At 40.8% G+C, this 17342-nt stretch overlaps 1 protein-coding gene across 2 annotated transcripts in view; it reads left to right on the forward strand.

Moving 5' to 3' along the window:
* Positions 1-17342, forward strand: part of FMN2 (formin 2) — a 358232-nt gene that overhangs the window by 114939 nt on the left and 225951 nt on the right. For both annotated transcript variants that reach the window (XM_065919853.1, XM_065919854.1), the window contains exon 3: positions 8618-8765. In XM_065919853.1, coding sequence (XP_065775925.1) covers positions 8618-8765 — 148 coding nt within the window. The remainder of the gene's footprint in view (positions 1-8617; positions 8766-17342) is intronic.

Below are 17342 nucleotides of genomic sequence, written 5' to 3' on the forward strand. Positions count from 1 at the left end.
TGCTGTAGGTTTTCCCTCTTACACCTGTTAGTGTTTGCCTTATGTATTTAGATGCTCCTCTGTTAGGTGCATAAATATTTACAATTGTTATGTCTTCTTGGGTTGATCCCCTGGTCATTATGCAGTGTCCTTCTTTGTCTCTTATAATATTCTTTATTTTAAAGTCTATTTTTTCTGAAATAAGGATTGCCCTCTGGCTTTCTTTTGGTTTCCATTCACATGGAATATCTTTTTCCATCCTTTTACTTTCAGTCTGCGTGTGTCTCTAGGTCTGAAGTGGGTCTTCTGGAGGCAGCATATAAATAGGTCTTGTTTTTGTATCCATTCAGTCAGTGTGTGTCTTTTGATTAGTACATTTAATTCATTTACATTTAAGGTAATTATTGATACATATGTTCTTAATGACATTTTCTTGATTATTATTATTATTATTTTAGGTCTTTCTCTTGTATTTACTGGCTATGTAAAGTACCTTTAGTATTTATTGCAAGGCTAGTTTGGTGATGCTGAATTCTCATAACTTCTGCTTGTCTGTAAAGCTTTTGGCTTCATCAATTTTGAATGAGATCTTTGCCAGGTATAGTAATCTTGGTTGTAGATTTTTCTCTTTCAGCACTTTAAATATATCCTGCCATTCCCTTCTGGTCTACAGAGTTTCTGCTGAAAGATCCACTGGCTATTGTCTGGGTTTTGTCTTTTATGACACTTGTTGCTTTTCCCTTGCTGCATATAATATTCTTTCTTTGTGCTTAATCTCTGTTAGCTTGATTAATATGTGTATCAATGTGTTTCTCCTTGGGTTTACCCTGTATGGGACTCTCTGTGCTTCTTGGACTTGATTGACTATTGCCTTTCCTATGTGGGGGATTCAACTATAATGTCTTCAAAAATTTTCTCAGTGCCTTTTTTTCCTTCCTCTGGGACCCCTATAACTGGAATGTTGATTTAATATTGTCCAAAAGATCTCTGAGGCTATCCTCAATCTTTTCATTCCTTTCCCTTTATTCTGCCCTTCAGCAGTTATTTCCACAACTCTATCCTCCAGCTCACTTATCTCTTCCTCTGTCAGTTATTCTGCTATTGGTTCCTTCTAGAGTATTTTTAATTTCAGTAATTGTGTTGTTCATCTCTGTTTGTTTATTCTTTATTTCTTCTATGTCCTTGGTGATTGTATTAACTGTGTTAAATGCTTCTTGCATTTTCTACATTCTATTTTTAAGTCTTCAGAGCATCTTTACTCTCATTATTCTGAATCCTCTTTCAGGGAGATTGGTGATTTCCTCTTCATTTATTTGGTCTTGTGAGTTTCTGCCTTACTCTTTCATTTGTACTGTACTTCTCTGTCTTTTCATCACTTTTTTCTGACTTGTTCCACTTGGGGTCTCCTTTTCCCAGGCTTTAGGGCTGTATTACTTCTCCCTTTTGTTTTTTGCCCTTGGAGGGAAATGTTGGTTGGGTTGTTTGTGTTGATTTCTTGTTAGGGGTGACTTGTGCCTGTGTTCTGAAGAGCAAAGCTTCAAGCTGGGCAGGCCTGCCTCTGACTTGGGATCCAGACATCAAATCTTGTTTTCCCCAAGTTTAATTTTTTCAGTTTTATCACAGTGCATGTCTTGGAGGGTCTCCTGGAGAGGCAGGGAGGCGACTGTAGCTCTCTCTGGAGTCTTAAAAGCTGATGGCAGACACAGCAGGGGCCTATGTGAACTCTGGCTGGAGTCAGAGGCAGACACTGTGGGCCCCTGATATGGAGACCTGGTTCCACTCAACAGCCTGTAAGTTTCAGTACTGGGATGCCTCAGGCCAAACAACCAACCGGTTGGGAACACAGCCCTATGTCAGCAGACATGCTGCCTAAAAGAACTCTAAGTCCATTGCCATCTCTGGACACACCCCTTAACTCAGTCCTGCCCACCCTCTTACAGCTGTTTTGATAAATGTAAGAAGTTAGCGTTATTATACTAAACACAGCAAAAAACTAAAACAAACATTCTAATTGAAGGAAATGAATTTAGGCATTGTACAGCTGTGTTTCAGTCGTCAGAAGCCTTAGAGAAATTTCCAGCTGTCTTTGAAAGTTCGTGTGCTGAGTGCTATCTCCAGTGAGGCCATTTTGAATTGAGAATGGTAAAACATAAACATGAGACCCACAGAACACAAAGCATTCAGCTGCCTACCCACGAGACCTGTTCCCAAGTGAATCCCTTACTTGAACTTGGGAATATTTGCTAGCAGTGTTTTCTCTCTTATGAAGCTTCTCTCCAGAAGCAGCCACAGTCGGTGAGCCTAAAGAGCATTTGGCATTTCCTCAGAAGATGTCCTCATCAGCTAGAAACAGATCAGACTGACTCTTTCAACTACATGGTCATTTTCCTGAAAGCGTGGGCTCAGTTTCCAAATGCTGTGGCAACCAGGTAGTTGTGGCCAGCCAATTTGCTCTGTGTAACTTGTCATATTTTAAAGCTTGTGCTCGCGTTTTGTATCTCCAAGAATGGAGAAAGTGGTATGTACAGACTGAAGTAGAATGCAACCTTAGGACAAAACACTCATCTTTTTTTTTTTAAGTAGAACACTCAATTTTCTACCTTATTTTCTAGTTTTTATATTATAATATTGAAAATTGGAAAGGAAAGTGCACTGAGAAAATGGGAGCTAGCACCTAGAATAATAAATACATATATATTACTGGGTATTTTATTTATTTATTTATATTTTTTTTAATTTTTATTTTATTTTTTTTATTTTTCAGTGGGTTTTGTCATACATTGATGTGAATCAGCCATAGAGTTACACGAATTCCCCATCCCGGTCTCCCATCCCACCTCCCCCTCCACCCAATTCCTCTGGGTCTTCCCAGCCCAACAGGCCCGAGCACTTGACTCATGCCTCCCACCTGGGCTGGTGGTCTGTTTCACCACAGATAATATACATGCTGTTCTTTCGAAACATCCCACCCTCCCCTTCTCCCACAGAGTTCAAAAGTCTGTTCTGTACTTCTGTGTCTCTTCTTCTGCCCTGCATATAGGGCCATCGTTACCATCTTTCTAAATTCTGTATATATGTGTTAGTATACTGTAATGTTCTTTATCTTTCTGGCTCACCTCACTCTGTATAATGGGCTCCAGTTTCATCCATCTCATTAGAACTGCTTCAAATGAATTCTATTTAACGGCTGAGTAATATTCCATGGTGTATATGTACCACAGCTTCCTTATCCATTCTTCTGCTGATGGGCATCTAGGTTGCTTCCATGTCCTGGCTATTATAAACAGTGCTGCGATGAACATTGGGGTGTACGTGTCTCTTTCAGATCTGGATTCCTCAGTGTGTATGCCCAGAAGTGGTATTGCTGGGTCATATGGTAGTTCTATTTCCAGTTTTTTAAGAAATCTCCACACTGTTTTCCATAGTGGCTGTACTAGTTTGCATTCCCACCAACAGTGTAAGAGGGTTCCCTTTTCTCCACACCCTCTCCATCATTTATTGCTTGTAGACTTTTGGATAGCAGCCATCCTGACTGGCGTGTAATGGTACCTCATTGTGGTTTTGATTTGCATTTCTCTGATAATGGGTGATGTGGAGCATCTTTTCATGTGTTTGTTAGCCATCTGTATGTCTTCTTTGGAGAAATGTCTGTTTAGTTCTTTGGCCCATTTTTTGATTGGGTCATTTATTTTTCTGGAATTGAGCTTCAGGAGTTGCTTGTATATTTTTGACATTAATCCTTTGTCTGTTTCCTCATTTGCTATTATTTTCTCCCAATCTGAGGGCTGTCATTTCACCTTACTTATAGTTTCCTTTGTTGTGCAAAAGCTTTTAAGTTTCATTAGGTCCCATTTGTTTAGTTTTGCTTTTATTTCCAATATTCTGGGAGGTGGGTCATAGAAGATCTTGCTGTGATTTATGTCAGAGAGTGTTTTGCCTATGTTCTCCTCTAGGAGTTTTATAGTTTCTGGTCTTACATTTAGATCTTTAATCCATTTTGAGTTTATTTTTGTGTATGGTGTTAGAAAGTGTTCTAGTTTCATTCTTTTACAAGTGGTTGACCAGTTTTCCCAGCACCACTTGTTAAAGAGATTGTCTTTTTTCCATTGTATATCCTTGCCTCCTTTGTCAAAGATAAGGTGTCCATAGGTTCGTGGATTTATCTCTGGGCTTTCTATTCTGTTCCATTGATCTATATTTCTGTCTTTGTGCCAGTACCATACTGTCTTGATGACTGTGGCTTTGTAGTAGAGTCTGAAGTCAGGCAGGTTGATTTCCCCAGTTCCATTCTTCTTTCTCAACTGGAGGAATCAACCTGCCTTACTGGGTATTTTAAAAAGCCAGCATCATTTATAGTCTCCCAAAATTACATGATTCAGCTTGTTAGTATCGCAGTTAGTAGGTTCAGTATTTTAAGTCACTGCTTAGAATCCTAGGTCCTTTATCAAAGGAAGGTCACAGTTAGTTTACAATGAGTGCTACATGTGGAGGGGCATAGTGGGTAGTGACTTTGTCTAATGTTATACAGCCGTAATGCATTCCTGTTTGAGCACAAACTGTTGGAGGCTTGCATCTGTCCACTCATTCCATTGTTTCTAGTGAGCATTTGCTCAGTGGGAACTGGGTTGCACCCTTCTCACACCCTGTCACTATCATTCTTGCTGCCTCTATGGTGGCTTATTTGATGCCTTGTTTGTTTTACACACTGGTAACTGATGGCATTACATGTTGAAGAGTCTTAAACATTGTAAGGGAAACCGTGACCCTGCTTAGCTTGACCATCTGTCCCAGTGGATGAGCCTGTGGCACCTGAGTGGGTTGGCTGTCCTTTCCAAAGTGCAGATGACTCCCACAAAGTTAGGCAAATGACATTTACAGCCAAGGGTTCTGAAGAGGCTCAATTACTTAAAACTCCCAAGGTTCTGAATCAAACTGAGTATCTTTAATCAACATGTGCAAACTACATACTGTGCTGGTTGAGGCCAAAGGTCAGTGTTACTACACTGCTACTGGAGGGAGTGGAGCTCCGGCCAGTCCATCCCCGTGTTGTAAGTAGCCCCTCATCTGTGCAAAGTTCTTAGATGCACAAAGACAGGCTCTGGTACTGAAACTAAAGGCCTCATGTACTCAAGAATCTTCACAGCTTCTTGGATGCACTTTCTTTTTAGGAATGAAGGAAAATTCTCCCATTTTTGAGCCATTCTTTTATGTCAGTTCTACAAAGTTGCATGTAACTTCTGGAGCCTATTATACAGAGCGAAGTAAGTCAGAAAGAAAAACACCAATACAGTATATTGACCCATATATATGGAGTTTAGAAAGATGGTAACAATGACCCTATATGCGAGACAGCAAAAGAGACACAGATGTAAAGAACAGACTTTTGGACTCTGTGGGAGAAGGCAAGGGTGGGATGATTTGAGAGAATGGCATTGAAACATATATATTATCATGTGTGAAATAGATCACCAGTCCAGGTTCGATGCATGAGACAGGGTGCTCAGGGCTGGTGCACTGGGATGACCCTGAAGGATGGGATGGGGAAGGAGGTGAGAGGGGGGTTCAGGATGGGGAACACATGTACACCCGTGGCTGATTCATGTGAATGTATGGCAAAAACCACTACAATATTGTAAAGTAATTGGCCTCCAATTAAAATTAAAAAAAATATTTTTAAAAAGATAGTGAAAGTGAAAGTAGCTCAGTAGCGTCCGACTCTTTGCAATCCCATGAACTATACAGTCCATGGAATTCTCCAGGCCAGAATACTGGAGTGGGTAGCCATTCTCTTCTCCAGGGGATTTTCCCAATCCAGGGATCAAACCTAGGTTTCCCACATTTCAGGCAAATTCTTCACCGTCTGAGCCACCAGGGAAGCCCTTTAAAAGATACAGTTTTGTAAATATTTAATATTCTGTTAACTTGATTTTGAATTGTAAATGTCAAGTATTGTTTAGGAAGTTTTATTATACTTTGTTAAAAAGGCAAAATTGCACATTTTTAGAATTTTTTATGAGTAAATTTAATGTACCAAAAATAAAAATTTAAAAAAGAAATCAAAGCAAGTACTTGTTGCGGTAGTTATGTTTGAATTACACCATGTGGTTTACACAGCTCTTTTCATGTAGCATTTGCCCTGCTCACTCCAGTCCTGCAGAAAGACAACAACAGGCATTATTTCTGAGTTACTGGTGAGAACATGAAGTTATAAAGTTAGGAGATGTGTCTGGGGTGCAGTTCTGGTTCTATCCTAGGAGTTTTGTCTGCCCTGTGTTTTTCTTTACGTGGTACAGTTGTGAATAGGTTTAGATATAATGGATCGCTTGACACCTTTGTTTTCTGTTTAATGCACACATAGTACCCCTCTGGTACTTTTGTTAATAAGCAGATGAAAAAAATGAGATCACAGCTCCAGCTGCTCGCATGTTGATAAACCATCCCTCTTGCTTTTTCTTCCTATCTGAAAAATGTGTTAATTCAGTAGACATTAAGTGGCTTTTATGGAGTGCTTGGAAATTTTACAGGATTTGTATACACACTTCCTGTGCTGAAGTAGTTCAGGCGGTTAAAGGAAGGCGAAGTGTACTCAGAAATAGGTTCAGCCACTGACCTGGATTGCGTGCTATTAACTGTCAACAAGAGGCGGGGCTAACATGCTGTGATTTGGGAGTCGGGGGAGACCCCAGTGGGACTTAATCTTTGGTTAGATGCTGTGCCTGGGGAAGGCTAGGTTGGGGCATTCCAGTGGAGTGGAGCTTGATTGGGGACATGTGGGGAGATGAACTTGGGAGGATGAATAGGAGGGTTATAGAAAAAAGACAGATGGAAGAGTTGACATTTGATTCTTTAAGAACTACAACAGAACTTAGTTCGTACTTATTCCCTGCTTGTGGAGCCGTATGATGAAGGAGAGGTTTTGTCACCTTACAGGTCTGTATGTGTTCCAGTCCTGGGGTGGGGCTGAAAGACTGCAGGACTGGCCAGGCTGTCTGTGGTTTATGTAGGCTTTTATGGAGCGCTTTTAGCAAACTTCGTATTTGCTGAATGCTGAAATCCTGAGTGAAACCACTTGTCCCCATGGCTGCTGGCGCTGACTCTTTTCTGTGGAGCAAATCGAGTCTGAGACTGGGTGGGTTTATTGTTAGGATGATGAAGCTCTCTGAGTCAGAGCCCCCTTTCGGGAAACATACAACTCAACCCCCTGCCAGGTGCTTGGCTGCTCCTTCCACTAGAGGCTTACATTTTCTGGATGTGAAGGGGACGCTGAGCCTTGATATTGCCCCTTGTGCACATCTCACCTTGTTCTTGCCAGAAGGAGGATATTCTCTGATGTCTAATCCCTGGACAGGGATTTGCTGGTCCACGTCCATTGATTCCTTTACTTTTACCAACGAGAGCTCATTTCTTATATCATGTTAATTAAACCACTCATTTTTCCAATAAAAAGTTATTTCTGATATTCAGTAGACCTGGTGTCAATCAAGATGTAGGTATGTGAAAGATATGACTGGCTGAAGGGTCTACAGTGGGACCCTTCCTGATTCAGACCTGAGAATCTGAGTTCTTGGATACGGGCAGTGACTGTCCCTAAAGGTGAAGCTTAAACTAACTGATATATACATCGTATTTTACTGTTGACACTGAAGAATAATTTATGAAGTTCTTCAATTAATTTGTGAAGCAAATTTTTGGAAATAGCAATGCCTCTCCATTGGTTGACTCAAGTTCAATCTCAGCATAGTGTTTATATCATGTTTTTTGTTTTTGTTTCTACCACTCAATTACTCTCTCTGCTTTATTTGCTGTGTCGATCAAAAGGTTTAGGGAAATATACCTGTGAGTAAGGAGGATGTCATGAAGAGAACCTAGGGCTTGTGTACATTGGTGCCTGCATCCTGAAGCACCTGTTACCCTGAAATCTTAGCGGGCAGTTTCCAAAGGGGTCTACAGCCTCAGAGTGGCCTCCTTTCTAAGGTTCCCACTTGGCTTCTTGGCACAAGATGTAGCTATGAGCCTGCTTCTCATTCTGTCCAGATTCTGTTGGTCTCCAGCTGGGAAGAGCTTTCTTTGCCGGATCCCTGTCCAGTTCTTTTTTCCTTGGCAAGTTCACTTACTTTTTTTATAGTTCCTCTCCTAAACTGTTCCCGACCTGGATTGAGGATAATTAGTTTCCTGGGCTTTCTGTTGTTGAAGATGAGGAAGCTGTTTATTGTCCTTGAGTGCCCAGCACTGCCTGTTCTCTGATTTTGCCACAAGTGTTTACATAGATTTTAAAGGGACATCATATTCCAGTGCATTGAAGATGGTTAGTCAGGGGACTCCGTGATTGGGTGGATTTTCTGACCTTGTAATTCCCTGCAGACCCACATGGCCTTTTACCTCCAAAGAAAGAGACTTAAATTTTACCATAGAAGTTGAAACACATATGGTTATGAAAATGTGTGAAAGAAAGTTTATGTGATGAATCTACGTTGAATAGTATAAAATGCTGCTTCATGTTTTATGTATGTTTGCATCTATATATATATGCCTACCACACATATATTTATGATAGAAAGGATGTTGCAAATATCAATCAAGAAGACTCCATTTTTTGTGATTGAATTAAAATAGCTTAATTTTTTTTTTTTTAATATAGCAAGATCAACTTTACACCTGGGCTGCAGTTAGTCAACCCACACACTCACTGGATTATATCGAAGGGCAGTTCCCCAGGAGAGTCCCAGCTGCTTGGCCGCCATCTAAACCTGCTGATGAAGAACACAAGCCTAAGGATGCTGACGCAGGTAGGCCCGCAGGGCGAGTGTATGTTCTGAAAGTAGCATCAAATGTCTGTGAAGCACCTGCTGAGTAGTGAGTCTGGGTTTCTCTTCCAAGTATTTCTTAGATTATAATCTTCACACAAATCAGGCTAAATCACTGGGAAGCTTGTTAAATTGGAAATTCTTACACCCTATCTTCATAGTTATGGGCACTGGGAAACTAGAGCTATCCAGTTAGTACTGTGTACAGAGTCTGAGAACCAATGCTTTGGGGCCCAGCTGAAGCCCCCACCTGGAAGGAAGCCACCCACCATATGGGCTGAAAGCTCAGAAGGGAGCTCTCTGTCTCTTGGCTTCAGAGGTGGCAGCCACCTCACCTCCTTCCCTGCCTCTTCCCTTACTACTCTCTTTGAGCTTTTGTTAGTTTTTTCTTTGCCTTCAGAGATAGTTGACAGAGGCAAGATGAAGCTGTACATTCTACTAAATCTAAATTTTAAGTAATTTAAAAAATTGTACGCTGTTCAGATGTAACATTTTTCTAAAAAATATTTCTTTTTAATTGTTTTATTTCATTTTGTCCCTTGTGTTGTCCTAAAGTGTTTTGTTATTTTTGAAGTACTTTGAAGGTAGCATGACATTTACATCAGCTTTTTATGGAGCCCAAACCTAGAAAAGCACTTCATTGTATTGAATTAAGAATCATATTTGTATAACAATGTTTTTATGGAATTTGGTTGTCTTACTCCTTGCTTCCTTTTTCATTTTGGCTTAATAAATCACAGCTTCTTCTTGGTGGACTGATCAGGAATATTGACATCTGATCCATCAGGGAAGAGTAAATGGAAGGGTATTATTAGAATTCAGAAATCTCTCCCTCATCAAATTTTCCTAAATGGTATCATAGCATGGTGTTAGAGTTAAGAATTTGATATTTTATTTCCATAGGCTTATTGAGAGAAAGATGTTGGGTGAAAGCCTAGCTGGGACCTCTGTGAAGAGCGTGACCAGGGAGCTTGGGCTCTGCTGTGTATCAGCTTATAACCTTGGGTAGGTTTCCTAACTTCTGTCCTTGGTTTCTGCACCTGTAAAATGGTAGCAGAGATAACACCTACTGCATAGGGATACTTTGAGAATTATCTAAGAGTGAAAGCATAGATTAGCATCCAGAATGCAGTCATTATATTCCTCATGAGTCCCTTTAAAACCGACAATGGCTCACACCATCAGTGACTTTATTTCAGACTACTGTCCAAAGATCTGCAGAGGGGGCCTACTGCTCACAGCCTCTGTTCTTCTCCTCATCCCGAAGTGATGCATTTGCTTCTTCTTTCTTTCCACTGAGGCACTGAGTGGGAGCCCACACCCAGCCTTGTGTACCCTCTTTTAAAGGCCGATGCTTCTGAAACACTGCTTCATGTTTACTTGGTGGACTGTACTCTCTCAAACGAACCACAAACAAGAGGTGTCACATAAGAAACATGTTCTACGTAGGGCTTTGCCTTTCTTGTGGTACAGAGAACAGTTGATCAAGGGCCGAGGTAGATCTCAGAGATGAGAGGGTGCTTATGTAACACCTGAAAAAAACGAGCATGTAAAACAATTTAGTTTTAAAGGGAAAATTATATAACTTAAAGTATTTATCCTATTAAGTACATTTTTATTTGTTTATGTTAAAAGTTGCTTCAGTTCAGTTCAGTTGCTCAGTCATATCCAACTCATTGTGATCCCATGGACTGCATGCAGCACACCAGACTTCCCTGTCCATCACCAACTCCCAGAGCTTGCTCAAACTCATGTCCATTGAGTCGATGATGTCATCCAACCATCTCATCCTCTGTCATCCCCTTCTCCTCCTGCCCTCAATCTTTCCTAGCATCAGGGTCTTTTCAAATGAGTCAGTTCTTCGCATGAGGTGGCCAAAATATTGGAGTTTCAGCTTCAGCATCAATCCTTCCAATGAACATTCAGGACTGATTTCCTTTAAGATGGACTGGTTGGATCTCCTTGCAGTCCAAGGGACACTCAAGAGTCCTCTCCAGCACCACAGTTCAAACGCATCAATTCTTCAGTGCTCAGCTTTCTTTCTAGTCCAGTGCTTATATCCATATATGACTACTGGAAAAACCATAACTCTGACTAGACAGACCTTTGTCGGCAAAGTCATGTCTCTGCCTTTTAATATGCTGTCTAGGCTGGTCATAGCTTTTCTTCCAAGGAGCAGGTGTCTTTTGATTTCATGGCTGCAGTCCCCATCTGCAGTGATTTTGGAGCCCAAGAAAATAAAGTCTGTCACTGTTTCCATTGTTTCCCCACCTATTTGCCATGAAGTGATGGGACCAGATACCATGATCTTAGTTTTCTGAATGTTGAGCTTTAAGCCAGCTTTTTCACTCTCCTCTTTCACTTTCATCAAGAGGCTTTTTAGTTCCTCTTCACTTTCTGCCATAAGGATGGTATCATCTACATATCTGAGGTTATTGATATTTTTCCCAGCAATCTTGATTCCAGCTTGTGCTTCATCCAACCTGGCATTTCACATGATATACTCCATATATAAGTTAAATAAGCAGGGTGACAATATACAGCCTTGACATACTCCTTTCCCAATTTGGAACCAGTTCATTGTTCCATGTCCAGTTCTAACTGTTGCTTCTTCATATGCATACAGATTTCTTAGGAGGCAGGTAAGGTGGTCTGGTATTCCCATTTCTTTAAGAATTTTCCACAGTTTGTTGTGATCCACACAGTCAAAGGCTTTGGCATAGTCAATAAAGCAGAAGTAGATGTTTTTCTGGAAGTTACTTACTGGTTAGGAAATAGCTAGGTGTAGCTACAGTAGAATCAGTCAATTTCATTGAGAGTTATTTTAACAGCTGTTCATATCTTGTGTTTACACCAGTGTTTAGGGTGATGTTTCATTTTTTTCATCCCTAGGGTGAACTTCTCAACTTTAACTGAAGCATTTATATTATTCTCTAAAATTTTAGGGCTGTTTAAAAATGTTATGAAACATTTTATCTTACTGATTTTTTTTGTAAACTGGAGGAATGCTAGACAGAAAGTTAATTAGTGATAATATGAATTTTAGTTTGGTAAGAGATGATAGTTGGAACTGAGGCCAAGAAGTTTGCAAACTAATTTTTTCTTTGTTATTCTATATAACTTGCAAAATACCAGAGTAGCAATTTTTAATATAACAACTAGTCTCCTCTTAAAATGTGTATTCTTAAAGAGGATGATGGAGATAAGGATAAGTAGAAAATAGTATAATGTAGTGACTTATTTTTCTCCAGCTGACCTGTTAATAAACCCAAGAGCCCAATAACTGTTTTGTCCAAAATGGTCTAATAGCCCTTCCTAAGCTTTTCCTACTATAATTCTGCAGGATTCTGCAGGGCGTTCTCATTCTGGGACCGTTCACCCTCCCTGTTGTAAGCTGCCAAGTGAGGATGTCAGTAACACAGTGAAAACCATGCATAGACCCTACATTTTTTAAAAAATAGATTTTAATTGCAAATATTGATAATGTGATCATTAATAGTGATAAACTCTTTCCAGTGCACTTGACTGTGATCTGTGTAGTGACTTTACAGCTAATATTGCTATTTGCAGCATGTGGTCCCTTTCAGCTTTGTTTTAAAGTAAAAGAACTCCCTGATTATTTTTCTTTCTGAAGAAGAAAGACTTGTGGTTCTATCTTGGAAAATTGACAACTTGGTTTTTCTTTGACTTTTTGTCTTTTGGCTCTTCTTTACACTGGTTATTAATCCCCATGTGAGCATGCTAAGGCACTTCAGTCGTGTCTGACTCTTTGTGAACTTGTGGACCGTATCCCCCAGTCTCCTCTGTTCGAGAGATTCTCTAGGCAAGAATATTGGAGTGGGTTTCCATTGCCCTCTTCCCAACCCAAGGATCAAACTGGGGTCTCCTGTCTCCTGCATTGGCAGGTGGATTCTTTACCACTAGTGCCACCAGGGAAGCGCCACTAATCCACCTGGCAGGCTAATTCAGATTCATGTTGCTGCCTTTTCTGCCTTTCTCGGGGACCGCACTTCTGTTTTTCCACAATCCATTTTGTGAAACTGGCTTTCTCCACCTTCATCTACTGGTGAAGAAACGGACCTTCCTCTGTGTAAATCTAGGTGCGGAGGCTGCAGTGAGGCCTCAGGGGTTGTGGGTTCTTGGGGATCTTCGGTTGCTTCCAGAGAGGAGCCTGCGGTGCTGAGGCTGACCATCTGAAGTCTGTAGAGTGAAGTCTCCTAGAAGGCTGGAAAGGAAATTAGAGGGCAATGTGCTTGCTCCAGAAGTTTGTAGCAGAAACGTTAATAAGAAGAGATCCTTTTGAGTTATCTTTTCTCCTTATCTTCTCTCTTCATTTTCCTTTACTTATTTGATGCAACCCACCCCCACCACGGTGGTTCTTCTGGAGCCTCCTGGCATTTTATTCATACCTCTATCATTTGAATTATTTAGGTTAGGAACTGATCTGTATCTATTACCTGTCTTCTGTGTAGACTCCCAACATTTCAAGACCTTTGAATCCAGTATATACTTAAACATTGAATAAATGAAGATTTTTTGTTTGAAAAGATATAAATATTATTAAAATATCTACTCAACACATGAATGCAGGTATTATGTTTGATGGACTTGTGTGTGTGCTGAAAGAACCCAAGGATCATTTTAGGGGCTCATCACCAAGGTTACTTGATAGGTTTACACAAAGAGAGACTTGGTTTTGGTTTTGAATTCGTGGAGAACAGGGTCAAGGTGTGAAGAGTGACTTGATCATTCTTGGTGCATCTTTGGAAAATCAAGGCCACTATCTTCCTTTTAAAAAAAGTTTAAAAATATATATATACATTTATTTGACTGTTCCTGGTCTTAGTTGCAGCACATAGGATCTTCATTGCCACATGTGAGATCTTTAGTTCCCCAACCAGGGATCAAACCAGGGCTACCTGCAGTGGGAGCACGGAGTCTTAGCCACTGGACAGCCAGGAACATCCCTTTCTTTCTTTGTTTCAATAAATTATTTTAAAATTTTAATTTTATTTATTTATTTCTGACTGGGCTGTGTCCTTGTTGCTATGTGCAGACTTTCTCTAGTTGTGGCTCTGGGGCTTCTCATTGCAGTGGCTTCTCTTGTTGTGGAGCATGGGCTCTAGGCACTCCAACTTCAGTCGTTGCAGCTCATGGAGTTAGTTGTCCCTTGGAATGTTGAATCTTCCTGAACCAGGGATCGAACTCCTGTCCCCAGCATTAGCATGTGGATTCTTAACCACTGAACCATCAGGGAAATCCAGGTCCATTATCTTTCTTTAAAAAAGTGAATGGTCAAGAGATTGAACAGAGGATTGATTTTAGAAAAGCAATTTGGGCACAGAAAGTCCTGGAGGAAAATATGGAAGGATAGCTGATAGAAACGTGACAAACTTTTTGTATAGGAATCCTAAAACCTGTGTTTACTTGCTGGCTGAAAGAATGGTAATCCACCTTGGCTCCAAAAAGATATCTGAGCAGCTTATAAATATGTGAGGTGTACAAAAAGATGATAGAGGGAAATAGATTAAATTGAAAGGAATTGAGTATAGCACTGAGGTGAACCAGCATACTGAAATGAATTTCAGAAGGACTTGCAGTTTTTAAAGGGGGTTGACATTTATCCCTCAGGTTTAAGGTAGAAAGGGAAGTGGGAACACAGCTGGATCATGCCCTGTGTCTGTGAGATCAAAAGCAATAATCTCAGAAGGACAACTCTTCTGTCCTCTAGTATCCAAAAGAAGTGTTTCTACAGCTTCTAAATAAAGGAGCTTCTGTGGGATGAAATATAGTGTGAAGAGCATTCTCAACTCATTTCTAAGTTTGTCCTGATGATTTAATCGTGTTCACTTGAGGAAAAACCAAGATTCTGTAAGGGACCAAGGGGTGTTTGATGATGTTTATCTCTCAACCTGCTACCTGACTCAGGAATAAAATGCTCTCAAGCAGATAAACCATGTCTCCTGGAGATGATTCTCCATGTTCAGTTTTGTTTCATTTTTTTTTTTAAATCAGCTCGCATTTCCCCCTCATATATGCAGGCTAATGCCTCTGTGTGGACATCCTTTGTTGGCAACGAGGGGCAGATCCAGGCTATTAAATAATCAAATAAGCAGAATACAGGGTTGACCCCTTCTAGGGAAGTTACATTTTTAACCCCATCTTCATTTGTGTAAGGACATGGCATACCAGAGTAAAGACATCTACCATTGGTTAGGTTGCTAATCATAAGTCATGGTATTTAAATGAAATTTAATGAATTTTCTTTCAATTAAATTGATTAGATTTGAATCAAATTGATCATTAAAGAAGCTATAATTTAGTAATTTTATATAAGCACATTTTTCATTAAAATGTAAAAGTTTTGAGAGACTACTTAGTTCATTTTCAGAAGGTATATTTTCTGCATTTTGAAGGGTATTTGATGTATTTTCCATTCCCAGCAGAGTGGCATATCCTACCCTTTTTCTTACTGTCCTCTCTACAAATGTAAACCTCATCCAGGTATGTTTTGTTTTGTAAGTCACTGACTTATTTGTGATGATAAAGAGATTATTTTTGAAGCATATTTGGAGTTGTGGAGCACCCAGAAATTTTTGTGAGGTTTTTGTCTCTTTTTTTAAATGGAGCATTTAAATTTTTGTCAGGAATGTTCTTTCTCCCACTCTACTTCAGACAGTAATTTTTTTAAAACCAGTCTAGTTTCTTAGACTTCTAGTTGGATGGCTTCACTAACTCGAAGGACATGAGTTTGAGTAAGCTCTGGGAGTTGGTGATGGACAGGGAAGCCTGGCTTGCTGCAGCCCATGGCGTGGCAAAGAGTTGGACATGACTGAGCAGTTGAACTGAACTAAACTGAGTTTCTCAATCCTTAGGAAAGGTGGGTGGAGGAGTTGGCAGTTTGAGATGTGCTCTTGAGAGCTCTCTCTGGATCATTCCGAAAACACCCGTCCTGGTGATGAAGAGGGACTGTCTGCGGGGCAGGCCTGACAGAAGGCAGTTCTGAAAGCTCCCCGGCTGTGGGAGGAGGGGTGGGAGGCCAGCGCCCTCATAGTTCATGCCAGGGGTCCACACTCCGAGGACACTGGAGCCCGGCGGGTTTCTCCCCCACCTGCCCACAGGCTCCTGAAGGCCCGGTGCTCAGAGGCCCTTCACCGGGCACAGCCCAGCCTGTGTAGTCCCTCGGTGGGCAGCCCTTTGTGAGTTTTCATGCTTCCTTTTACTCTTTTGCTTCCCCTCCTTCTTTTTCCTTCTTATTCTCCTGTTTTCCTTCTCCTTGACGTTTGTTTTTCTTTCTTCTGTTGATTGTTCTCACTTGTTTCCCCCTTACTTTGTAGTTATTCTGTACACTTCTTTCACTTAAAATCTTGACCCTCTAGAACTTCTGTGCTCCAGCTTGTGATCTGGAAGAGAATATTTTGGTGTATAAACTTCTCCTAGGTGTCATAACACACTGATTCAAGGAAATAGTTCAAGAGGTGAGGGTGAGAGGATGAACTCAGTTCAGATCAAAGTTCAGATGTAGGTGTTCAAAACAGTGGAATATTGATAAGACTCTCTAGTTCTTTGTTTTGGTGAAGTGGTGACATTCTTTTTACCATCAGAATCCAGAGGTTTGCTTTTTGGAGCAGGTTGCGTGGCCTAGGACTATTTTTTTTTTAAAAAAACTAGGAAACATTGTATGTGTCTCTAAGGGGAAGGGCTGTTTGTGACACAACCCCCCTCCCCTCGCCCCACAGACCCTGTGGGCTCTGCCTTCATTGCCTGCATAGACAGACAAGGAAGAGAAAATGTCTTCATTTCTACAAAGCCCCAGGGTCTTGTCTTAAGTCTGTGGTGTTTCGGAGGATTTGAAGATGACTAAGACCTGCAGAAAACAGAAGTGTTCCAGAGCCTGGATTTGCTTTACTATTAACTGTCCTCGCTTTGATGTTAAAGATCTTTCTTCAAAAATGGCCAGCTCTTGTGTTGAGTTCAAAATAGAGATCTGTCAGTATAAGAGACAAATCTTTTGATTAACTTAGTGAAATATAGTATTTGGGAAAACATTTGTGTGTTAAAGCTGCTTGTTAGTATTGTTGCCACAGTGGTACCTGTTGGTGAGTGAGTATGCCATGCTGTTCTCAGTGATTGTGTTCTGAAAGATGTACCCTGAGTTTAGGTGCAGGCCCAGCAACCGCACGGCCACCTGTGCCCTGCCCAGCGCCCACTCTCCTGGGGCTCCCGCTTTGCTTCCGTAGTTTCATCATTTTTGGTCTCACCTTTCATCCCCTCCCACAACACTCAACACATATTTTACACATCTACTGTGTGTCAGGCCCTGTTCTAGTGCTGGGGAGTCAGTAAGGAAAAGAGTCTACAAAGTATCTGTCTTTATAGACTTTGATCTAGTCAGGTAAGATAGAGAAATAAGTTGGCAAACAAGTGAATTCTATAGCATTTTGTTCGAGGATCGACTTTGTGGAGAGAGCAACAGAGAATGGGGTGCTCCATGGAACAGGGAGAGGGAGGGTGTGTGTGCCGACATCCCCACGCACCAGATCCCCTGGAGGGAGCAGG

This window comes from Muntiacus reevesi, chromosome 2 (assembly GCF_963930625.1).
Source record: "Muntiacus reevesi chromosome 2, mMunRee1.1, whole genome shotgun sequence".
NCBI lineage: Eukaryota > Metazoa > Chordata > Mammalia > Artiodactyla > Cervidae > Muntiacus > Muntiacus reevesi.